Source organism: Scleropages formosus, chromosome 4 (genome assembly GCF_900964775.1).
Source record: "Scleropages formosus chromosome 4, fSclFor1.1, whole genome shotgun sequence".
Taxonomy (NCBI): domain Eukaryota; kingdom Metazoa; phylum Chordata; class Actinopteri; order Osteoglossiformes; family Osteoglossidae; genus Scleropages; species Scleropages formosus.
This window is the reverse complement of record NC_041809.1, coordinates 12,006,386-12,032,974: the sequence shown is the minus strand read 5'-3', so window position 1 is coordinate 12,032,974 and position 26,589 is coordinate 12,006,386. Positions and strand designations below refer to the sequence as shown.

Here is a 26,589-nt window from a genome sequence, read left to right as displayed (position 1 = left end):
TATAATTTTGTAATTATCCTTAGGGTGCAGAGAAAAGAGGCTACAAATGTGTGCAGAGCTGAATGAGGCCAAAACCCCCTACTCATTCAGACTTAAAAGGGGAACCATAAAACTTTAAAATCACCTAAAAATGAGCGACACTCCCGCCCCCCCCAAACTCTTTTCACTTTAGAGCCCCCAAAAGAAATGTCCACAAAAACGAGTCCCCTCTGCTAGCTGGTCCCGAGGCTCCACAGACCGACCCCATCTAACAGCACTAACAGTAACTTGTCTGAGGACAGCAGAACCCCACCGCAGACAATTCAACACAGCAAAATTATTTATAAACATTACATCTACTGTGCTGCACCGAAATAACATTATAAACTCCACTGCAACAGATACACTTTTCAACCAGCAGCAACAAAAATAATTTACATTTACCTGATAGTTTTATCTGAAGCCACTTACAATGTTAAGGTATTTTAAATTTTTTTACCCATTTGTACATGTGGATAATTTTACTGGAGCAACTAAGTACTTTGCTCAAAGGTACTACAGCTGGAGGTTAGGGTTCAGCTTGTGACCTTTGGGTCCAAAGGCAGCAGCTCTAACCACTACACTACCAGCGCTCTGTAAATAAATAAATCAGAATGAAATATTTAACCACGTAAGCTGTAAATTCTGACCCCATGAATCTTACACAATGACCTGATGCCCTGTTTGAAGGAGAAAGAAGAGACAGTGTGAGACTACTTACACACAGAAAACTTTTTATTACTAGGTTTTTGGTTGTTTGACTTTTTTAAACACAAAATGATCTTCAGTCTCTATCAGAAGGTTGTATAATTAATTCGGAGAAATGTGTTTTTTATTGTGAACTTTAGTAAAACACTCGCATGCACTGTAAATACTCTCTCATTCACCACATTGGTCCGTGTGTGGGTCACGGGGGTCCGGAACCTATCCTGCCATCACTGGGAACTAGAGGGCTACACCCTGGACGTCGGTTCATATCTCGGCAGCCACTTAGTCTAGAGTCACCGGTTAACCTTCGGACTGTGTGTGGGAGGAAACCGGAGCAGCGGGAAGATGTATGAAACACGGGTTATCGTCGAAATTCCACACAAACTGAGCTGGCTTTCAATACATGCGTAAACAGCCAGGTGCTATGAGGCAACAGCGCTACCCGTAGCGCCACCGTGGCCCCAAGTAACTAATAAAACGTTGATGTCATGCACCGCTTGTTTAACCAGCCAGTTTTTTCCAGCAAAAAGTTTCCTATAATTCTTATGTGGAACATAAATTTTACTGTATGCTAACTTTCGTTGCGTACAGTTACGCACTATGGTAAACGATACACCACGAGGAAGCGCAACCTGTACTTTAATTGAAAACTGCACGGTAACGAGAGCAGGTGGGCGCGCACGGGACGACGGGACGGGACAGGACGCTGTGGGCGGGGCCATGTTATGGTGTGACGTCAGAGCGTCAGCAGCAGCTCTCGGTGAATGAGAGCGGAACGCGCTGGGAAACAAGAGAGTGGCTGGTGGAGTAGGACGCGTGATGAGACCCCGGCACGCGGCGCCCGCCCATCACTGTATAGTACGGTTCTGAGGACATATTTATCTAGACTAACGTTCTTCAAAAAACTGGCACGGGCGATCTGACGGAGTCCTTGGAGTGCGGAGTTGTGAATGATTCGAAGGTGATTCCGGAGCAGAACCGAACTGACCTGGAGCGCCAGCCGCTCGAAGTCGGGACTCTCGGAACTTGGTCCGCTGCCCCTCAGCTCTGCACAAACGCACGTTGTTCACGACGAGTGCCTGGAGTCGCTGTAATGACTCTGTTGTGTTTCTTTTCATTCCCGACGGCGGCAGTCAGATAAGAAAACTTAGTGCGCGAGTCGGAGTTGCAGGGATTTCGCCACCAATTGAATTAGTACTTTTTATTCATTGTCTTTGTTGTTAGAAATAGCAGCTCCTGGACTCAGGCGATGCGTGCCGTGATCACTGCCAAGAAGATAAACGAATAAAAACATTACTTTCTCCTCTCCGTTTGTTTAGTATACAGCTAATCAATTATAACTTCGCGATGATTATAAGTCAACAGTAATTAAACTCATTTCATTTGTACAGCTGAAATTCGACTTTGTCACTGCGGGGTGGAAAAGATCCAGAAAATTTCGGACAGATGGGGAGTTAATATAAAAACATTACTTATTAATAATGCAGGCAGTGAAAAATGCGGGAAAGTGTAGCGACCGATCATTCAATAATAATAATAGTAATAATAACGACTAGAGATATGCTGTAAACTCGCAGTAAGCCCGTGCGCTCGCTATTGGACGTCGTCGACAGCCGAGATTCGTCACCTTCTCGCTCTTTCTTTCGAGTCAGGTAAGCGCGCGACGAACAACATCATCGTTACTTTAAAGATCTTACTTAACACAAAGTAGATGTATAAAAACTGTAAACATATACTAATAAATATTTGCCGTAGTTTTTTGTATCAACTCATAACATGATGTTTCATGACATTCTTAATCATGTTTAAGAAAACGGAATGGTTATACAGCAACAAAATGTAATTCATTTAAACAATACAATGTAACAGCAATAAGTAGTAGAAAAATATGAAAGTAGCTTGTACATAAGCAGAAATTGTAGAAATGCTGGTAGTTTTGTGTATAACCGCTGTCTAACCTTCCTGGTTAACTCATCACCATCATCATCGTGTTGTAATGCTTCAGGTGGCGTACAAATAGAAGTGAAGGACAAAACACAAGTATTTTCTGGAATTGTTTTGCCGATGGGGAGAAAAGGGTTTAATTGGAAGTCCGCCCTTCTTGCTGACAGATGCGCGTGTCCGTCAGTCGCGGTCCAAGGCCCTGGTGTCGGGAGCGCGCCTCCCTTGTAATTCAGCGGAGCAGAAACCCCAACGCTGCTTATGCAACATTACAAGCCCTCCGGTGCTGTGTACGTGTGATTCATATCTTTGCAGTATATTCCGCTGGACAGATCATATTTATTTTTAGATCTTTACATAACAATATTTTTTTTAAAGTAATGAATGGGGTTTTCTGGAACTCCTGACCATTACACACCATAAAGTGGTCTATGTTTCTAATTACTCCTTCTTCACTGTTCCATCTTTATGTGGTCTGTATGTAAGCATTTAATTTAAAGCAGCAGATGAAAAGGGTGTTGGTGGGGGAACCTGTACAATAAGTACTCAGACTGGTACATGGCCGGGCCCTTTCGAACCCCTGCTACCCTCTGAGTAAATCACTGTGACGTTTTTAGGGCCTTCAAGCAGCAGGCAGGGCTCACTGGGTTTTATGTTTGCCATAATGAACCCCTCTCACAGGCTCAAGGGCTGCTGTAGCTCAGGATCTGATTTTTACAACTTTCTCATGACACTTCAAACTGCTTTTGTTCTCTGAGTTTCTTGTAAGTAACTAATTGGGCAGTTTTGTATTTGTTTAACAGGAGTGGCTCAATGAAACTGGCTTTATTTATGCTCTTCATCACATTTTCTTTCTGTAATTTCTTATGTATTTGGTGCAAGTAAAAGTGGAATCTGAATAACTATAGTGAATAATGTCCAGGTCGCAGTTACATTGGTTGAACAACAGGTGGAATAGTGCTTAGGGAGCTGCTACATTGCAGTGGAAGGACCCTTGAGTAAAGCACTTACCTTGAATTTCTCCAGTAAAATGTCCAGTTGTATAAATAATTATGAAGACTTTAGTACTGTATGTCAGCTTAGAGAAATGCTTCAGCTAAATGAATAACTCATGGCTGAGCAAACTACTTTCTGGGCAAACTATTTTTAATTCATACCCTGTTTGTTATCTGAACCATGTAACTTCATTTTCTGAGCATGTACATGTTTTAAAAAAGTTCTAAAAAAAAAAGTCTTTTACCAGGATTTTGCATAAATGTTGAAAGACATTATCGTGTACCTCTGCAGTTAGTTGGGGAAAAAAATGTTTCCCTATAGTGATGAAATTGTGAGGAGGCATCATTGTTGGAAACTTTCTGGGAGGAGATAAAATGCCCTCCATGCTTAGCTGACTGTCTAAATCAAGGACAGGTTGACATTTTCCCATGATTAGGCTGTTTGGCTGATAAATGGGGTGCGTAGTCCCCTGCGACTGGAAGGCTGATGGTTGAAGCCCCAGGAGGGCTCCTGCTTTTGTACTCTAGAAAAAGGTACTTCATATGAGTTGCTCTGGGAAAATATCCAGCTATGTAAATGATTACATTGTAAGTTGGCATGAGCAAAAATATCAGCAGGTAGTGTAGTGGTTAACGCTGCTGTCTTTGGACACTAAGGTTGCAAGTTTGAATTTCACCTCTGGCTGTAGTACCCTTTAGCAAGGTACTTACCCTACATTGCTCCAGTAAAATTACCCAGCTGTATAAATTGGTAAGTAACTGTAAGTTGCTTTGGAGGGAAGAGTCAACTAAATTAATAAATTTTTTTACTGTATTACTTCTTATTCCCCCTCCATGATGATGATATAAAAAGGACAAAGGCGCACAGAGAAAACCCCAATGGGTCTGCGGAAAGTGCCTTTGTCACATGGGTCTGGTTTCCCACCGCAGTCGCACGCAATTTCGAAAGGATTAAAGTGCCATGGTGGTCTGTCGCTGTCATATGACCAGGCTGCTCCTCCTGCCATGAGCCATGTGGTCAGGTGCTATGGCCAGCCTTGAGGGAAGGAGGTGAAGGATAAAGTTAATTCTTTGAGTAAATTATTTTTTAAAGCAGGGAAAATGGCTAGAGAGCTAGAGGATTTCCATATGTACTAGTTATATAGTGTAAGTTGGAAACAGTTCAGGGTTACTGCCTTGTTCAAAGGTATTACAGCAGGAGGTGGAGTTCGACCCCAAGTTCTAGTGCAAGGCAGTGACTCTTAGTACTGCAGTACCTGCTACACCACTGGTGAACTGTACCTCTTGTACAGCTGTAGATCATTGTACAGCTGCTTGGGTGATACTCATTATGACCTACAATTCTGTGGAACTGTTTAGCTTTACAAACTTGCTGGGACTTTAACCAGTAACTTTTAGGTCACAGTCCGTATTGTTGACTGTCTGTTGCCGCTTGTGCATTTTGTTGTATTTCCGAAGAGTGTTTCCTTATTTTTTTATTTTTAAGCCTTTGTTTTTGGAGCTGTCTTGGTGAGGGATGGGGTTCCAAGATGTAAAAGGACAGGCAGGTATGAGGTTTAGAGTTGCCACATGCTGGGACTGTGATGGTGGTCACAGTTCTCTGGTATGACTTTAATGACCAAGGAACTGGCTTAACGCTCTCACCGTGCTCATTCGCAAGATTAAAAATTGGCCATAATCAACCAAGGTACTTTTTCTGGTTGAGGGAAGTGAGTGTTTGAGTCTCGACCAGTGCATCTATTGTCCTTTACCTGCACGTTCCTGTCTCAGCATCGGCGAAGGTGTTGTCTGCATTATGTCACCTACTGATCTAATGTCTAACATAGACCACGAGCTTCTGTCCTTACATGTGGAGATGCCAGTACATCCTTCAGGAGCAGTTATCATTTCAAGTTCACATTTCAGATGCTGCTTACATTTTACCCATAGAAAGGGCCTAAACTGGAATTTCTTCAAGAGCTCTTGCTTACCCAACAGGTTTGTATACCGCAATAATACAAGCATCAACCTATTGCAATATAGGTTACACACAACTTTCAACATATTGTGAACCCACTGCAAAAATTCCATCAGTGTTCTTCTCAAGTGTGAGTAAGAAGATGTCGTCATTGTCCAATCCAGCAGAATATGTCCTCACACACGCATCTTGCCTACACGTATAGAGGGAGAATGGATGGATACTCATTTGAAGGTCCAAAAGGGGAATTTGGGATTATGCGTTTCTCATTTTTGATGCTAATGTCTGATGTTTTTGGTGTATGACTTTAATTTAGCATCAGGAATTGCATACACCCTTTACCAAAGATAACACACTATTGTACTGTGATCAAACCTGTGGAACCTCATGAGAGTAACCTTGTTTTGGGTGGCAAAGGGTCCAGCAAAGTTATTTTAAGATGTTGACCGTGAGTTTAAAATAATGCCTTGATAATGGTGTTATTGTGCTCTTGTTTCAGTGGTTCGCACTGTGTTTGTGCTTTTATTGAGAGTGAAGTCCTTGTTAAATATTGATCAACCCATTTTGCTAAAAATACATTTTTTTTTTTTTTTTCCCCCTGGATCAGCAGGCAGCACATTGTTAGAGAAATGAACTTGTGACCCAAAAGTTGCTGTTTTAAACTTGCTCTCACTGTTTTTTTTTTTTTTTTTTTTTCTTTTCCCCCCCAGTGTTCCTAATTGAGTTGCTTTCCTTGAATTTCTGCAGTAAAAAACCCTCAACTGAATTAGTGGGTAAAAACAAAGTTCCAGCAGAAGATGAACACTTTGATTCCTTCCTCATTTGGCAGAAAAATCTGAAGTGGTTGTAGTTTCTTTTTTTTTCCCTCCTTCAATGAGCAAAACTGGTCAGGTCAGTTTGTGGTGATATTGTTCGTGAGCCAGTATTGGATCCAAATCTCACGTGCATCTGGGCTGCGGGAACATAAGCTGAACTCCCATCCGGTGTACACCGTCATCCTCTTCCATCATCATGGGGGCGGCTCAATCTTTGCTCCTGGCTGCTGTCCACCCGAGCAAGTTCTGAGCTCATCCAAGCTAGGCACATCAAGCTGGGATTTATGTGCGATTTCCCTGCCCTCGGCCTGCACCTCTCTGAGGGTATTGCTTGGCCTCCTGCTGCAGCGTTGCCCTGCCCAATCCAGTAAATGCATGCTGATTGAGTTCAGTCCAGAGATGTATGCCCTCAGCACCCATCCCAGCTGTTATCCTCCTGATGAAAACATGCAAATCATATTAAAATAAATAAATGGATGCAAATGCTATTAAAATCCCCTTTACCAGGGGTCATTTTTCAGGAGTCGATTTAGTGAAACTTTTGCTTATTAAAGAAACTGGAATTGCTGTGACATTTTGGTGTGTAATAATCAGGGCTGTCCATAGCCCTTGTGACCCTTCAGGCTTCATGTGGAGCTGTCTGTTGTTAACAGCTGCACAGTTCTGCCTTATTGTGGCTCAGGCACACCGCTGATTCTTCCATTTCATCCATTTCTTCACCCTGGCCTCACTGTGTCTAATCTGCTTTTCCGCTCCATTTGCTGGTAGTAGAACGGGTGGATATCCGGATGTCTGATATCCTGTCTCGTAAGGATTTTGGTTTCAGCTCAGGAGTTAGGAGCCCTACTTCTGGTGCCCTGCTGTTCCAATGGATTTTCTAGGTCTTGACCAGCAGTGAAACTGAACTCCTCGACACCTGTATTAAATGAACCCAATAACTTATCCTGTTACCTTTCGCATCCATTCCACCCAATAATCTATCGGAAGTCCATGACCTGGGATTCCCAGTCTGGTCTTAGCTGAAGGTGATTCTCAGAGAAGCCTGGAGAAGCTGATTAACACTTTGCACAGGGATGGTCCTTGTGTGACCTTCAACTCTTCTCTTGCTTCCTTCTTCATTTTTTCTCCAGGCCTTTATGGCTGTCTTCTTCCTGACAAATCAGCCTTTTAGTAGACAGCTTTCAGGTTGGATTGCTCTGATCTGTATTAGGCTATGTTGTTGTCTCTTTTTAAGACCAAACTCAGTGATAATACTGACTGTGAATGCAGGGTTGTTGTCCGAGGCAACAGTGTGGACCGTGACTTCTGATTCACCCCAGAATGCCACATACCGAGAGACTTTTGTGCATCCCTCACTGTATCTCCAAATGGCACCTTTTAAATATTGCACCAGGGAGGTCTGCTCACCTACTGGGAGGTCTCATTTTTGCCAGGTTACCTTTACTGTCTTATGCAATACCAGTCAGAAGTTTCAATACCCATGTTTTTTCTTAATTGATGATATTTAATGGCCTTGCTGTTAGTTTGGCTTGTCCTTCACTTTCCTTCTTTGCGAAAAAGTTCCTGCACAACTTTAATGTCATTACCTTGCTGAAGAATGAAGGGCTGCCCAGCTAGTTGTAACCTTGGTGGAGTGGCATGTCTCCGAAGTACAGTATGCTGTGATAGCCATGCTGATTAGGATCACCATGGACATCGACTCCTCAAACATCCCGTTTCTCTGTTTTGGCCCAGGCGAGTGTGGTTTCAAGGAGGGGTACTCAAACATTTCACTGGCACTATAGTGTAAAGAGTAAATCGGCAGAAAAGCATTATGGTAAAGATAATAAAACCTAGTATCTAAAGGTCCCAATAGACCCCTCATGGACAGTGATGCGTGTAGCTAATCCAGTATGGATGCTGCTGTTGTAGCTGGCAGAGAGAAACTGTTTGTACGACACTTGTATGACTGGCACGTGACTATACACAACACTGCGGAATGTGTACATATCAAAACGTGTTTTGACAGGAAGTCAGCTTTATCGCACCTGTATAGGTTTTCTCTCGGTTGTAGTCACTTCTTTAATGATGAGATTGGTTTTGCCAACGAGATGGTTTTATGCTTGTTATGAAGTGCTGTGAAAAGCCTCGTCAGACAAAATGTCAAGTTAAAAAAGGCTTAAAATCTGCTTATTCATGCTCTATTGGAAGGCTTCCATCAGTTAAAAACCTCTAATTGAGTTTTATTGATCTAAATTACTAAAAGAAATTTAAACAAGAGGTAGCGTATGTGAGGTGAATGGATCTGTGCGTGGTTGCCCTATGGTGTACTGACACGCCATCCAGGTTGTACCCAGTCTCACGTGCTATGCTTCCAGGATAGGCACTGGACCACCGTGATCCTGCATAATGAATAGATGAGTGAAATAAAACAATACTTGACTCAGCCTGACCGTTATAGCTCTTTCACTGCTGGGGAAGCTTGTTAATTTGGTTTAGTAGTTGGTCTCAACAGTCTGGGCTGCTTGTTTCCTCCTTGCCAGCATGGGCGTGGTGGCTGTTTGCAAGATCCAGTAGCTCTCACAGCTCGTGCTCCTGTTCGCAGGGCTGAGCAATGAGTTGGCGTTATTGAGTGTTTGTGTGTAGAGCCGATAGCCGGAGGGGCAGCAGGGTTGGCTGGTAGCTGCCCTTCCCAGCCTGCCTTGTCCCCTCCCCTCATTTCTATACGCCCTTGCCTCAGGCTGAGGGCTGTATTCACCGTCCATCTACTGTCTCCTAGCTGAATGGGAGCCGGCAGCGTGTGCGATTTGTTCATACAGACCGAAGCCAAAGGCAAAGCAGCATAAGTTCAGACATGCTGACACAGAGGACAGTAATTCAGACTGGGCTGCACCAGGGTTTTCTGTTCTGTTTTTTAAAAAAAAAAAAAAAAAACAGATTAGCGAGTAGCAACTAGAACATTTTTCAATAATGAGCCTTACACTTCCCCTTTTTGCTCCTGCTATTATTTGATATAAATTGTCTGTATTAGACTATTTTTGCATGTTATTTGTTGATGCCATATTAATATTTTTTGTCATATAAATTGATTTTCTGTTTTTAATTTAACTATAGTAGTGGTCAAGGCTTTTTCCCTTCAATCTGAAGGTTCCTGATTCAAATCCTCACCCATCCCGTAGTAATCTCAATCAAGATACTTACCCAGAATTGATACAGTAAGAATACCCTGCTGTGTAAATGGGTGAGTAATTGTAAAGTTAACTATATGACACTATCATTCATATCTAAAAGTTAACTATATTATGCTGTTCAACTTTTATTGGGTCACATGAGATAAAACTTAGAACACTTCCATGCTGTTTGAAGCTTTTCATGCACATGAAACAGCTTATGATGCGTTACTGTGTCCTTTATATTCTCTATATGGCCTGTGGGTCCCACTATTTAATTTTCCTAACAAGGAAATCATCAACAAAGAGAAGGAAATTATTTGTAGATTATCAATTCTATTCTTAGACAAGCTATAACTGATTGGCTGTAAAAGATGCCGACATACTGCTTTGCTGTTTACATTATTCATTAGAATTGATTTACTCAGTTTTCTGTCTGTCAAGGTGTAGGACCTTGTCTTGCCACCCAACTGGGCTGTACCGCTTTGGCTGTATATATACATACATATCTTCCTTGTGCCTCTCTGGTCAGCTCTGAGAAATTCTGCCCCTTTCTCTAACGATTTCTTGCAGGTTACCTGGTTACTCAGTACAGTAGGGATTTTACTTGGCGCATAAAGAAATGACACTTATATTGCATGCTATAATCCATTCTAAGGACTGACAGCTGCATGCAATATAAGAGAGTCCGACAAAAACATTGAACCTTAAATGAAACATTTACATTTATTCATGTAGCAGGTGCTTTTCTCCTAAGTGACATATAACTCAGAGGAAACAAAAGTGCATTTATGGTGAGATATAGATGTAGACATGTAATTCACAAAGTAGTCATTTTTGTCTAATCCCATGATTTATAGGATCATACATTACACAAGTAGCTGTGCATAGAATTGGTAGAGAGTAGGTAATGATCTCCAAGTCTATGCTGCTCATAGCTGCCACTTGCCTAGCGTACCATCCTTTTCCTTGTTAATGGTGAGCCCACAAGTTCGCTCCACATCGTCATTTCAGACTGGGCCCAACTGGGTATATGTGTCACCTGACCACCAGGCACTTGTAAGTAAACACCACTCTCAAGCCTGGCTCCATGGATGGGTCTGGGAAACTCTGTTTCAGGCAGGGTACACTTTGTTTTCTTATGTGTTTTCATGGGGGTCTTTGTTGATCATTCTTGAGCCTCCCTTCGGAACTGTTTGCCAGGGGAAACCATAGTAGGACAATCAGGCCCCAGACAACATAGCCCTGAGGTTTACCAGGACATGCTAGCCCCAGAACTATACCAACCTGATGGTCCATCGGTGGGATCACTCTCCAAGACAAGGTGCGAGGTACTTTCCCTGAATTACTCCAGTAGAAAAATTACCAAGCTGTACGAATGGATAAATAATTGTAGGTTGCTCAGCAATTCCTAGTCTTCTCCAAGGTTTATGATAATTAGTGCTCTCACTAGATGAAAGTGGAGCTCCTGGCAATGCACTGTACAATTTTTACTGGACCAGACATGCTTTCACACCTTTATAGTCCTTGTATCTGTCTCATCAAGTTCTGCATTCACCCTTGAATGAGCGCTTTGTCCCAGTGCCACTGTTTGCATATAGGACAGACTGCTCAAAGTGACTCCCCAGCTACAACCCTGCAGGGTAGGTTTCAGGTTTTTTTTCTTTTTTTGTTCCAGCCAGGGTTAGAAACAACATACTGGCCCTATTGACCCACATGCCACTTCCTTTTTGAATTCTTGATGGGGTGTAGAGAACTGTAAAGCATACTGTACTCTGCTTCCCAGCTAAGGACCAAAAAGCATTCTGATGGCAAGACCCTCAAATTAGCCTGTCTGGTGTGTGTGAAACCCTTCTCTGCTGGGGCGTGGCTCTGCCAGGGATGCTTAGTTGAATATTCAAGTGCCTCTTGCATCTCTGTGTCGAGACCCTGCTCTCTGAAATGCTGGCAGAAGGCTTGTTCCCACCTTCAGGGAGATTGCCATGCTTGCTGTTGTGTCCTTTATCCTATCAGGAGTATTTCAAGTGCTGACCTTAGCAGGGGATATAAAGGTAACATTTTTTACATTTTTCCTAAATAATGCATCATCCTGTTGAGGGAAACATTTAGCTGGAAGACCCTTTGCTGTGAAACAGTGAGATTCTGCATGTATTTGTGTTCTGTGTCTTTCCCTTTTTCTTGTTTATATCTAATATACTTCTGCATATAATGCACACGAAGAAGAGAGATGATGTCCAAATTTGGCTCCGGCAGCTCTCGGCAAGCATGAGTCATCTGTAAATATACAGGTAGTACAGTGATGAATGATATGCCCAAGTGAGCATTAAATTACCAGTTATGTATTTGAATTGGAGGACCTGCTGGTGTCACTTTGACCAAGACGTGGTCTGTACTCCTTCAGTAAATACAGAGCTGTGTGAAATACTAACCTAAAATGACACCGACTGCAAATGATCTTGCTGAAACAAATACTGTCTCAAATATAGTGCACAATGTTATTAAACCATTTAACTGATGTTTTTCTCCAAAGCAGGATTACATTTGAAGCTAGTTAACAATTATTTACCCAATTTTTACTGGAGCAATTTAGGGTAAGTTAGGGTGTCTTAGCCACGCTAGGTGCAGATGGTCCCCGACTTACAATGTGGTTACGTTCCGATAAACCCATCGTAAGTCGAAAATGCATGTAATGCACCTAAACTGCCGAACATTATTGCTTCTTATCCTTTAAAATGGTTGAGATCATCGGTTGCGAAAGTCCAAATTCATGTGCGAATGCCTTTACGGGCTTACGGCTTTCATGCTGGGCAATTATCATGAGTTTCTGACCAGTAGTAATTGCAGTCTTCTTCTTCTCGCTAGTAGCAGGAGAGACAGATGGGCATTTCATTGACATGATGGATGCACAAAATGCAACGTAGATGTGGGGGGAGGGGTATCCAAAACAACACTAGAAACACAGAACACTGTAGAGTATTGGTTATGTGCATTAGTGACTGTGGCAGAAGGTGTGGATCTCTGCTGCTGCCCAGCATCATGAGAGTATTGTACTGCATATCGCTTGCCTGGGAAAAATTATAAATTTAATGTGCGTTTACTACTGAATGCGTATCACTGCTGTAAAGTTGAAACATCGTAAGTTAAACCATCGTAACTTGGGGACCCTCTGTACTTTATTTATGGGAGAAAGAAATTGGGGGGAAAAGTTCACACTACCTATGAGCACATGTGTTTTAGAGATTTGTGCTGTGTACATGTGGTTTTCATCTTATTCTGATCTGGTGAGGGGCCCTCGTGGGTTCCGGACATGCTGTAGGTTAAACTGAACCCAACTGGGAATATAGTCTGAAGGCTGCTATTAGCCTGTGTGCTTTTGTAATGCGTTGTGACACACCTGTCTTAGAGAGAAACTGGGCAGTTTAACATTCCTCAAAGGCACTTGCCAGTGGCCCCATGTGGTGTTCTGCTGGCTGAAGTGTAGTCAGTGCTGTCCTGTAATAATCGAGAATTGTCCCTGTTAAGTCATAGTTGCTGAGCCTTAGTTGATTCTACAACCTTCATGTTTTTCGTGGTGCTCGGACCCGGGGTCCAGATTGGCGCTGTGCTGTCATCCCTGGTTTCTGAGCTCCAGTGGCTGCTGTGCTTCGACCTGCCAGTCTTTGCCTAAGGGCTTCTGTGTGTTTGGGACTGCTGATGTTCTAATGGGGTTGAAGAATGTCAGTGTGTGTTATCCTTCTTTTGGTGAGGGCATGTGGGCCTGTGTCTGTGTTTCTGTGTATATGTGTATAGATAATTTTAAATTTTATGAGAGTGAGAACATTACCACATTTCCATGTGCAACTTCTCTCTGTTAATGACTCCACATTCTTCTCTTCCAGATTTTATTCACAAACGGTTCAAGGTATCAAGGTTAGGGTTAGAATTCTACCAGGAATCCACTTATTGATCAATACAGTGTATGTGTGATTGTTTGATTTTTTTCAAAAAGTATTACTTTCAGAGGTATAATGGTAGAAATTCTGCTTTTTTCCCTTTTCTGAATAATTTGCAGTTAGAATACAATCTAGTCACGTCAGTAATGCGGATGAGATTTGTTTGTGCATCAATTATGCATCGATGTTGCTGATATTTCCACTGCAGAATTTTACTGAAATACGCCTCAAGATTTCAGCTGTTGATCTCCAGTATTGCTCTAAGCCTCTCTGCCTGGTTTTTCCTCATGTTTCCTTATCTTCTGAAACCTTAGCACAGCTCACCATGTCATCTCTAACAGCCTATTAAACTGGCTGTATTGAATTAGACAGAGTGCTCTGGAGATGTGGACACGAGAGACTGGTGACATACACAGTATAACTTGATACCTTAATTTGTTTCCAGGCATCGAAACGGCTCACCCAAAATATATAACTTATTGCGGCCTCGGTGATGTTCCAGTGGTATTAGAAGGTAGACTGTGGAGGATAACAGTATAAATATTAAAAAAAAAAAATTGAAATCATAGGTGAGATACCTGCTCCTGAAATATGTTTCACATTTCTCTGTCCCATGTTGTCATGCCCTGTGTGGGTGCATTCTGTTGCTTTCTCCAATTGAGTCACAGTTAATGACCCATTTATACATCAGAATGAGTTTTACTCTATCAGTTCAGGGTAATTACCTTGATCAAGGGTTATACAGCTGGAATTGGAAGCTGAACCTGGGTTCTGTGCTTAAGCCAGGAAAGTTCCCATAGTGCTCAATATTAAACCATTGGCCTGATCCCAAGAAGTTGTGTCTTCTCACAGACATGGCGCCGCTGATGTCTCCTCTTGGCTACTTGTTAAAAGGCCAACACTCATCAGTCTCTGTGAAAGCACTGACTCTCCTGCTGTAGCTGAATACTATGCACTTGGCCACTACTCTAGTCTTACTAACTCGGTCTATGAATGAAAGGTTGAGGATGAGGCATCTGAAAGCTTCTCAGGGCCTCCCCTCTGAAAAGAGGCTTTGGCTGTCTGTGGCAGCTGACCCGATTACAGATGAGTCGGATTAACCTCTCTGTGTACATCGTGCGCTGGTCCGTTCAATTGTGGGCCGCCATGGTTGCCGAAAGCGGGGCAGAATGTGGGTCAGTATGACAGGACGGTGGATGTTGGGATTGACCGTGGAGGTTGCTTGCTGTGTAGTCTCCCACAGCTGGGCTGTTAAATCCCTAGGTGACACCACATCGCAGACCACAATATCTGAGTTTCCTCACAAGTCGGGACAGAAATTGTGCCTTCTAATATGAAAGCCTGATAATGTCATTTCAATGTCACCTTTCAGTTTACTAGGTGAATTCCAAAACTTGCATGTATACAGGTGGTGGTAAATGAAAAGAAATTAGGGTGTGTCAGTCTCTAGGTTTACAGCTCCAAATCAAATTTTTGGGGGTGTCAATGAACTGCCTTAACTTCTTTTGAGATATGCTGTAACTAATTGGTTTCACAACATGGGTGCTTGCAACAGGAGTTTTAGTCAGCCACAAGAACCCATTTTCCTCTGCTTCCAAAAACCCTGTTCCATTTTTCTTTTACTTGAGGGTCATGAGATAGATATTTTATTGATCCCTGGGGGAAATTCAGTTACATACAGCAGCCAAAACTGAAACATATACAGATCCACAGAAGGAGAACTCAGGGAGCTCTGCTCTACCAGAAGGTTGCCTTCTATGCCTCAGTGTCTCTAGGGTTCTCTTAGATCTGGCCATTGCAAGAGGAAGAGTGTTTACTCAGAGGCACCCTTTGCCCAGGTGAATCTTTTTTTTTTTTTTTTAATATATATCTTTTAAAACAGGCTGGATGGATTTTGTGAAGACAAACTAGCCTGGCCAAAAGAATTTTCTGTGCTTATCTGTAGCTGAAGCAATAGCTAGCCTGTTTTAAATTGCTTATCTTCTAAAAGCTGTTATGCACATTATGTTAGCATTTGTAAATTAGAGTAATGCAGGACACAATGGGTGCAGCTTTTGGACAAAGGTGAATGCTTCTGGCAAACACTTTTTTTTAACTAGTTTTACTTTTCTATTAGGAACCTGGCCTTGCTGTGCTAAGATGTCCAGCTATATAAATGATCATTTATTAATTTAGCTGACGCTTTTCACTTTTTGCATAACCACGATGTTGGTGTCAGATCAAGTGCTCATCGCATGGTCTCTCACCCACATGAGGATGGAACCTAGAATAGCATTTCTCTCTTCATACAGTCTTAGATTTGAATGCTAAGCTACTAGCAATGATTGACTCATTTGTCCAGCTGGGTGATTTTTACTGGAGCAAATCAGGTGAAGTACCTTCTACAAGAATACTGCAGCAGGAGGGAGATTCGAATTTGGATCTTTGATTGTAAGGGGATAGCAGTCACCACTACGGCAAGTGCTGCCCAACTGTAGCTAATGTTGCTAACACAAGATTGTCTATGGCATGTTGTGAAAGTCATTTTCAACACAAGTGTCTGCTGTGAGTAAATGTTACCATTTACCTCACTACTTAGCTACGGAGATTTGCACATTGGTGCTCTCGAGCTCCACATGCGTGCGTACTTGAGTGTTTCCCTCGCCTCTTTGTTTCGTCTTCACGTTTTTGTGTACTGTACTGCATGTTTTTTTTCCAAGAGAGCCTTCCTGCTGAAGAAAACTTAATGTGCAGTCCTACCCACACGAAAACCCGATTTAACAAAGCCAGCACTTAAAGCAGGAGAGAATTAAGGACAATGGGAGGGGGAGTGCTTTCCGCCTCGATGCACGATCCTACATTCGTGCTCATATTCCGGAATTATTCAAGGGTACAACAGCATGTGTAGGATGGGGAAGGTGAACCCAGGAGAATTCAATAACCAGTTCCTCTCTACAACTTTTTGGGGAACTACCTACCTGCTGGCTTCCAGCTGAGTCAGAGGACAGAACTGTAAAGACAAAAATGAAGGACATTCTCTGAAGTTCCCAGTTGTACAAGTCAGAGACCATAACAAAGCTACCGGAAAGTTCTCTTGCAGAATGCTGTAGTAACAGAACGTTTGTTTTTTTTTTGTCCTTTTCTGTGTCATGGCCCCAATTACCTTCCGTTTTGCGGTTTTGATTTGGCACAGCTATGCATTCTCTTAATGTATTTTATTGGGTATTTATACAGCTGGATATTATGTTGGGCAATAAGTGTAAAATGGCTGTCTAAAAACTATAACAGCACAGCCCAGCCAGAGAATTTGAACCTGCACCCTTTGGTTGTGAAGCTAGTTATTTACTCCACCTCAGTGGACAAATAATGTTAGCATTCCAATCAGACTGTTGAAGCTGTACCTTATTTACCATATGTACCAAAATATTTACTAGTTTGAAACAGAGCTGAGTGCAGACAGATGGGACCAAATCAGAGTATGTGACTCCCATCAGCAGTGTTACAGCACCTCGAAGGAGGATTAACTGACTTGTTTTGCCAAGTAAAGATATTAAGAGATGAAAAATCAAGCATTCCTTTTCTTAGATTACATTTTGTAAGCGTCCCCAGTGAATCAGCTGACCTTAAGGAAATGTGAAGTACTTAACCAAAAATCTTTTAGATTTAAATAATATCTTGTCTTGGCCCTTGGAAGAATGAGTAAAATGCCTTTAGTGATCACAGCAGCATTTGCAAACCAAGTGGATAGCAGTTAGGGCAGACATCCTGCAAGCTGAAGGACCCAGGTTTGAATCCCTCCTCCTGCTTTAGTGCCCTTGATTAAGGTACTTACCCCGAATTGCTCCTGTAAGAATAATCTGTGGTATAATTGGTCAAATAACTAAGTAGTTTAGTATACAAACCTCACATTGTAATCCACCTTGGACCAAGGTGTGAGATAAATAATGGTTAATGTGTTCTGATTGCATAATTCTGAATGCTGCTTTATAAATCGTTATTGAAAGGGGCCAGGGCCTAAATCCAGGCTCACACTTGTGCTTGAGGGTAATGTTACATGTGTTGCTACTTCACAGCCTCAGATGATTTTTAATATGTAGTAATATTTATCTTGGATATTTTACAAAATTACTAGGACTGACTCAAGTGAGTGGTTTTAATTATGCCTTTTGCAAACTTGATTGTCGTGCCTTTAGATCATGCAGAGGTAAACTAAAGCAGCAGTTCTGGTGCTGTGGAGTGGACCAGGTAATTTATCATAAATTTAGCAGAGTCCTTTTTTCAAAATGTTAGGTTTTTAACACTAAGTTAATTTAGCCATTTATGTAACTGGATCAGTTTTACTGGAGCATCTCAGTGTAAGTGCCACAAGCAAGAGCACTGCAGCAGGTACTGCTGTTCAAATCCAGATCTTTCAAGTACAAGGCAATGGCATTAACCACTATGCCACCTACTGCCCCATTGAATCTCTTCTAATAGGGATTTCTGCATCAGAGCTGATTGGTTCCTTAGATGGCATTAATCTATAATGCATAGTTTATTTTTGGTTCCACAATATATAGTTAGGTATTTCCACTAAAGGAGTTCAGGTTAGTACACCAATGGAGTATATTGAAGCGACAGCTTGCAGCTGCTCCCCAGATGTCCACCCTGTTTTGGACTCTGCTTGAACCCACCACCATGTCACCACAACAGATGTGTGCTGGTGTAACCATCACTAGTGCAGCGACTGAGTTGTCTGGAGAGGCTCTGCGGTTACCACTCGCAGAGGAGTCGGCTGATAATGGAGTCGAACCCCAGAGAAAATGCCAGTCTGCTGGAGGAGACAAAAGGAGCCTGTGCATTTACACGTGTGAATCATATGATTCATACATGCTTGAATTCCTTTGCTTTTATCCATTTGGGGGATTCCTTGTGCTAAATGTTTAATTCAGCATCAACCTTTATGGCTGCAATAGCTGCAGTAGTTCAACTGTGCGGGTCTTTGTACACTTTTGTGCTACTATACCAGTGTGTTGGTCAGATATTTTTTGATTTTTAGTTTTGGAAATAAAAAGTAGATGATTACTGAAGTGTGCACCCATTTGGTGATTTAAGTATCCTGACTTACTCTGTTTATACACGAATATGTACAATTATAAAAGTATTGTTTTCATGAATTACTTCAAGTAAAGTGGCAAAACCATCAAGTTTACTTCTGTTAAAATTTTTGCAGATGTTTGATTGGAAACTAAGCCATGCACATACTTTCTCTCTTCTCATAGCTCTGCCTGCCCTGAGTACATCAATGATCCTGTTGGGGTCCAATGGAAGAGAAGGCACCCAGCAAGCCCACCATGGTCTCTAGGCTGCCCAAGTATGGTGTCCGCTCTGAGGCTGGTTCAGCATCCCAGCCCCGTGGATCTGGCCAGCCTACCCCCAGACATGAGGGGAAGAATGCCCCACCAAGGAGGCTGAATGGGATGGTCCACATCCCCTGCATTTCTCTGAAGTGTAAGAAGGAGAGCAGTGGGCACGGAAGCCTGCCCAGTCCCGAAGACGTGACCGCGTTGGCCGAGCTGGTCAACGAAGGCCAGCAGCCAAAATCGACTACTCCAAGAATGATTAAGAAGCCTTCCACACCAAATACCATGGTACGAAAGCATGCTTTGATGGCACCTGCTGCAAACCCAAAGACAATCCCCTCACCTTCCAAAGCAGCACCAAGGGTATCTACTGTACAGTCCCCTGCATTGAAGCTAAACGGTGTCAAGCCTGGTGCCTGCCTGATCACCGGAGAGAGCAGCGGTTCGGGTCTGCCAAGACCCCAGACCAGCTCCAGCCGCAGCGAATCTCAGGGCAGCATGTTTCACTCGACTGACAGTCTCGGGGCACCTTGCATGGAGCACATGGTGCGCTCACAGAGCTTCACCCATGTTAAGCAATTACCCTCGCCTACTAGCCTTCCCATGTCACGCTCCTTCTCTTTCAACAAGGCTGTGGAGCTGGCCAAGCCACTTGCAGACACGCAGCTGCGCATACAGGTGCCCCTGGTGAAACCCAGTTTTGCATTCCCTGGGGGGAGAACCCCCGTGTCCAGGATCGGTGGGGCTTTAACCCCAGCATCACCTCTCAGCCAACTGAAGAAGCCGCTCCTCCCAGGCTCTGCCATAGCTAAGCCTTTGGCACTGGGCTGCAGGTTAGCAAGGCCGTCACATCTCCTTCCGTCACGTCCTCCCCATGGGGGGAAGGGAGAAGTTGACATCACAGTAGGAGAGCAGGGCAGAGATGCTGTAAAGACTTCTGAGGTAACCCCTGTACCCCACAGTGATGGGCAGAAGACCTTGATGCTGAAGAGCCAATTAGAGAATTCCACCAGTCTTTGCCTAGGTGAGGGCCTGGAGGACATGTCATTGTCATCGTCCTCCTCTCTGGACAAGAACGACACCAGTGAAGAATTCCTTGATGACTTTGACAGTCTGGGAGATGGGGGTGGGACAATGCTGCTCTCTGCCCACGAGGGAGAACCGCTCCAATCCCAGCCTGTTACCAAAAACAATGTTCCTGACAATCAGTGGCATGGTGCTGCCACTGATACGTACGGTTTCCTGTTGGACGGCACAGATTGGACAGGGGTGAATGTGACAGGTGAGACAACATGGAAGTGGCTAGGACTGAAACATATAGGCTCCCCTACAACTGGCACTTGAAAGTTTGTTCATAATTTGATTTATTCATAAAACCAAAGTCACTTTTATCACTAAGTCCTTAAAACCTCGAGCTACATTAATATTAAAACAAATTTAAAATAACTAAATATTTGCAGTGTTACTCAGCTTATCGTCACCAGAACTCTCACACACAAAATAAGGTTTAAAACTGAGAAAGTGAGTTGAATTAAGGCAGCATCACACTGTTTGGGTCTTTGGGAATTTGAATATTGAATACTGAATATTAGTGAAGCTAAGCAGGTTGTATGAAATCTCCTGCAGGGGAGACATCTCTGTCTGTGGATGAGGAGGTCCCTCGCACCTCGTCACTGGAGCTCTCCCCCTCCAACAGCTCAGGAGGTACCTACATGTGGGACGAGGAAGGTCTGGAGCCCCTTGGCCCGGCCACGCGTGCCTGTGGAAGCTATGATTCTGATATGAACAGCACGGTGAGTTCGCCACATGGAAAAGAAGACAGTCCCAATGTAATGACGTGGTATTCATCCGTTGTCATTAACCACTTGTCCATCGCAGGGGTCCATAGTTTAACCCAGAATCACTGGGAACAATTCTGAGGAGGGATGGCAAACAGTACTTAGTAGGAATATACATGGAATAACACACACACACACACACACACACATATATATATATACATTCTCTGAAGCCGCTTGTCCCAAGTGGGGGTCACGGCAAGTCGGAGCCTAACCCTGCAACACAGGGTGCAAGGCTGGAAAGGGAGGGGACACCAGTCTGTCACAAGGCACCCCAAGCAGGACTCGAACCCCAGACCCACCAGAGAGCAGGCACAGGCCAAACCTGCTGTGCCACCACACCCCCCACATGGAATAACATTATCATTAACATCACACATGTGTAGTGCATCAGAAGATAACATTGTAAGAATACTGTTTTTGGCTTACACATACAATCACAACACAAACATATGATAGGAGCCAATTGAATGCATTATAATATATGTGTAAAATGGCACGTGCCCATGCTGATATTTGTGTATCAGAAATGGAAATGGGGGGGAAAAAAGTGTGTGGAGAGTGTGAGGAAACCCATTAAGGAAACTCCACACAGGCTGATCAAGGATCGAACCCATGTCCGAACCCACAGCCTAGCAACCACCCATTGTGCCCAGTGCAACCCTGATACTATATTGCGTTGCGTTGCTTGCTGCCTGTTGTTGTCTGCAAATTCGACAACAGGTTTAATGTATCTTTCAGTATATCTGCTTTATGGATAGCAATGTATTTTTTATTCATAAATGATCCAAATTGCTTGTAGAAATTGATGAGTCTGTCTGTTTAATCTGTAGAAAACGCCAGGCTGTGGACCAAAGTGACGTGTGAATGGGCCACCCTTAGCTGGTTGATCTTTTCCAGTTCTGTGACATTAATCTCTGAAAGACCTGCACTATTGTCGCAAGTGATGCTACTGATGATCAGTGATAATGAAGGATTAATGGAAATAAGGGCTTTTGTTGGTGATGGGTTGGTGATGCCCCGGTCACCTTTACCACTGCCTTGTATATTGACTCTGCCTTCTGGGAACGTGAAATTGGCTCCTTAGAGCCCACACATAGACCTCCAGAGACTCCCAAGGGGTTCTTTGGTCTTTCGCTGGAGCCCTGGCCATTGTTGCTGTTGAATGTTTAAAGCGATTAATGTCTGGGTTTTTGAGATGTAATCTGCTTTTCTTGCCAGGTTTAAGAAGCAGTGTGGAGCTGTTGACCTGACCAGGAGGGTTCTGAACGATGGTTGAGCATTATGGGTCAGGGGCAAGTGAAGATTATGTGCTCTCTCTGTGTGCGTGTGTGTGCGCGCGCCACAGGGTGACTTCTAGGCTCATGTGATGTCCCACTGCTTTTAGATTCCCACGGTATAAAGCATAATTACCGTAGCTTTCAACCTGCCGTCATTCTTCTGATGCGGTCAGTGGTTCTGCAGCCCTCTATGAAATAAATACATGACTCAAATATTGCAAGATGACGAAGCATCGCATTTGCATCAAAAACATATGAAGGTCCAGAGGGAGGAACGATCAATGTAGACTTTGAGGAAATTTAGAAATTGTCTCCACCTAGTTGGCACTGAACCACGTTAACACTGGAGTGAAATGGAAGAGCGATTAATGTCCATGCAATACTGCCCTGGATGAAAGAACGATCAGAGTCCATAGGTTAAGGATGAAGTGATCAGTTTTTTGCCATTTTCACTATGGCGCATGGTTTTGAATGAAATTGCTGTGATCACTTGATTAATTTCAGCTTTGAAAGAGTTTAAATGTGAAAATTCTAGTAAAGATGGACTGTTCTGATGGACTACCAAGTTTGAAAAAAGCCCAAGACTCCAATATTGCCATACTAAAGCACTAGTTCGACATGTAGGGAGGGGCCCTAATGGCAAAGGAACTGGGTAATTTTTACTGCATCATTTCACAGTAAGTATCTTTCCCAAGCGTATTATAGCAGGGGATGAAATCTGAATCTGTGCCTTTCATTTGTGAGGCGATGGACCTATCTAATACGTCACCTGCTGCCCTTGGCTTCTTTGCAGGGAGTGACTTTGGGATGTAAGATCCAAGCTCTGAGGCTGTGACACATATGGCAGCCTCACACATACCCTTGTTCTTGGCCTTCAGTTTGTGCTGCATGGTCTCTCCGGTGCTGCTGTCCCTACATCCTGTTGTTCGTAGTAGGATGTGAAGCTGTTAGCTGCCAGGAAATGCACTGACTGTTCTTCACAGGGAGCTTCCTGTAAGCAGTGCCGACTGAACCAGAGAAAGCAGGACTTGTAGTCTGATGTTTGCTGTTCGAAACAGTCTACAGTTTTAATCTCTGTCCAGAGTGCCTGTGAGGTCTGGGTTACCTGTGTCCTGAGTGGCTACTATTAGTGTTAGTAATGTCAGTAGTTTCCATCCATCCATCCATCCATCCATCCATCCATCGTCACTAACTACTTGTCCTGGTTTAGCGTTGTTGCAGTCCGGAGCCTATCTGGGAATCACTGGACACAAGGCGAAGGGGTACAGTCTGGACAGGACCCCAGCCCATTGCACGGTAGCCACACACACACACTTTGGGCAATTTTAGTTGAGTAACTGTAACAGTATGTCTTTGGACTGTCAGAGGAAACCCATGCAGACATGGCGAGAAAATATAAACCTCACACAAAATGAACCAGATGCCAGTGTATGGCTGACAGAAGTGCATGTTACCCATACTATGGGCACTGACACACCCAATACCATGACAGATGCTGACTTTTAGACCTGACACTGATTACAGCTTGGATGGTCCTTTTCTTCTTTGGCCCAGAGAACACGATGGGTGTTTCTTCTAAAAACTATTTAAATTGATGACTCATCGGACCACAAAACATGATTCCACCTGTGCTACTGTCCATCTCAGATGAGACCGAGCCCAGAGAAGTCAGCAGTGCCTCTGGACAGTATTGATATATGGCTTCTGCTTTGCATAGTAAAGCCTTAACTTGCATCTGTGGATGTAGTGGTGAATAGTGTTGACTGACAAAGCTTTACCGCAGTATTCCCAAGCCCATGTCATGATATCCATTACAGACGCATGAAGGTTTTAAGACAGTGATGTCTGAGGGATCGGAGATCACCCACATTCAGAAGTGGTTTTCGGCCTTGTCCTTTGTGCGCTGAGATATGACCGCATTCCTTGAATCTTTTCCTTATATTGTACACTGTAGAGGATGAAATGCCCAAAATCATATCAAATTTGTCTTTGGGGAGCATTGTTCTTAAAGTGTTGGATTATTTACTGACGTATCTGTTGACAAATTGGAGAGCTCCTTGCTCTTGAAGCACTAGGACTTCTTTGGAGTCTCCTTATATACTCTAACACGACTGTCTCACCTGTTTCACATCACCTTGTTATTTCAACTTGGTGAACGCTCAAGTAGTAGAACTGGTGGCTACACAGCCAGTTCACTGACAGGTTTCCTGTCTTCTGGTTTCTGGGGAATTGTTCTTAGACACAGTTTTGGAGCCCAGTTAGACTATGATTGAGCCCTGTTAGACAATTTTAACATCCCATATACGTAAACCCTACTGTAGTGCATCTTGCTACCTGCAGTGCACCTACTATGACTGCAGGTGGCATGGTTGTAAAAGTGGCTTTGCTGTGCTACCTACCAGCGTTTATCTTGCATTAGTAGACTTAAAAGCACCAGCATTACAAATATAAACAAGGTGTGCTGGTTACCTGCTTTTACTGTCGGAGGCTATAATGCTGTTGATGGTAATTCACATTGGACTCACTAGGGGGCAGCATCACCATTTAGGCACATGCTTTGTTGGTTTCTCTCCCTTTTGCTCTCCAGCAGTCTGGCAGGATGTTGCCTGAAGTGTCCATTACACCAAACTGTAACATTGATCTGTTTACAGAAGAGCACACGATTTTCCAGAAGATCACATGCTCTCGGGGCAGCGAGGAGGTGGGCAGATCATGGAATGATTTTTTTTTTTTTTTGATTTGTCAAGTGGTCTGTTTTTGCTTGCCCAGCATATGGGCGGTATGCTTGAGTTATGACCTTCAGTACCTTCTATGTTCTGCTCTGAGTTTGTAGCCTTAAGGATTCTGACCACACTATAGGTTCTTAAACCTGGATAATTGTTCAGTCTTTCATTATGAGTAAGCACTTGTCCATTTCAGGGTCATGGTTGTCCAGATCCTATCCCTGAAAGCATAGGGAGTGAGATATGGTGCTCTCTGGATGGGATGGCAAATGCACACGCACACACACACACACACACACACACACACACACACACACCTGAAACATGTTTTTGCACTTTGGCAGCAAACCCAGAATAATAACCACTGTATATGGAAATGACATCAGATGAACCACTCTGAGCATAATAAAGACCCACATCCTATATTTAATACCTCTTTCACTTGCTCTAAGAAATATCCATGTACTTGTGATGTGCAGAATATTTATGCTGGATTTCTTACAACAGCAACTCCAGTTACTTTTTAGTTTCAAGAGAACTACTGCAGGGGGCCTTCTGGGACCTGAACTAACAACCTTTAGATTACACACCAAGGCTGTTGACATCTGCGCTCTGCACTTCCCTGTGATTAAACTTGCTGCAATTTGATATGCAAATAAAGCTTTCTTTGTTGGAGGAAAGACTCCTTTTAACAGTTGCCAAAGTGTTTGTACAAGATGCAAACAGCAGCGCGTTAATGTACGTTATTCCTTTTACCGTCTCTTTGATTAGAACGCCGACATCGGCTCCCTCGTCTCTCATTTCATCAGCAGGGATATTGCAGAGTTGTACCTTTTGAACACAGGCTATTTGCATTTCTCTTATCGTATGCCCACTGTTTTTGGGGCTAATTAATTTTGGCTTTAACCAAAGTGTTGACATGTCTGTAAAGGGGAACCCAAAAGAAGGCGATGCACGGAGCATACCTGCTTACTCGGTGTCAATACGATATGCCGGTATCGTTGAAGGGTGACTCTCTCACCTGCGCCGTACGCACGACTCACACCACGAGCTTTAATTTAGAGCGGAGCCGATTGACAGACTCTGTTGAATATTCAAAGCGGTGTCTGCCGGCTTCCAGGGATCTCATGAAAAATTCAGCGTATCGAGTGACCGCTCCTCACGCCGCAGCACGGCCATAAATATACCAGCACCGGCTCCGTATTAATTCTCTTTGACTGCAACCGTATTTTCTTCTCAGAGCCTTTTCGTCCCTTGGACTTATGAAATTAAGTCGTCACTGTCAGTTTTTGTGTTCCACCTTTTAAAGAGAGGGGCATGAAGAAGGCTTCTTTAAACTGATGCGGGCCTTGTTCCGTCTGCTGCCAGCCAGAGATGACACTTTAAAGGGGCCCAAGAGAAGAGTCCTCCTCTCTTTGGGGGGCTGAGGAGTCCAGATTGAAGGGGGTGGGAATGTGGGGCTTTGAGCTGTTTTTTCTTTGAGGGCTTTTCAGCCATCAGAGGAAAAGGCAGGAAAGCAGAAGCAGGACGATGTGAGCTTTTGTAATAGTACGTAATTAAGAGATGCTTTTATCCAGACTCTGTGCCTTACCGCTTTACACTGTATTTTACTGAGGAAGCGTAGGTTATATACATTCTTCTAGTGTTCAACAGCATCGCTCCACTTTACAGCTTGTGCTGTTAGTGCTGCTGCTCAGCTGTCACATTCATCCGAAATGATTCGGTCAGTTTTTACTGCAGGAGCGCGGTATAGGTACCATGCCTATCGTGAAAAGCTGTCCACCCACCTGGGACTTGGACTAACCAGCCTTCAGGTTAAAAATGAGCACCCCGAATGGCTGTGCTGCGACATTCCAACTTGCCATTACTCTGAGCATTAGTCATGAATGCGTGTGTAATGGGGGTGAGAGAG

General features: G+C 43.4%; 1 protein-coding gene across 4 annotated transcripts in view; it reads left to right on the top strand.

Annotated features, from left to right (window-relative positions):
• The first annotated feature begins 1,523 nt into the window (after nucleotides 1-1,523).
• Nucleotides 1,524-26,589, top strand: part of ccser2a (coiled-coil serine-rich protein 2a) — an 81,636-nt gene continuing 56,570 nt past the window's right edge. For 3 of the 4 annotated variants that reach the window (XM_018749586.2, XM_018749583.2, XM_018749587.2), the window contains exons 1-3: nucleotides 1,524-2,378; nucleotides 18,756-20,118; nucleotides 20,463-20,629. In XM_018749586.2, the coding sequence (XP_018605102.2) occupies nucleotides 18,798-20,118; nucleotides 20,463-20,629 (1,488 nt within the window). In that variant the 5' untranslated portion in view covers nucleotides 1,524-2,378; nucleotides 18,756-18,797. The remainder of the gene's footprint in view (nucleotides 2,379-18,755; nucleotides 20,119-20,462; nucleotides 20,630-26,589) is intronic. The other variant, XM_018749585.2, reaches the window with a different exon arrangement.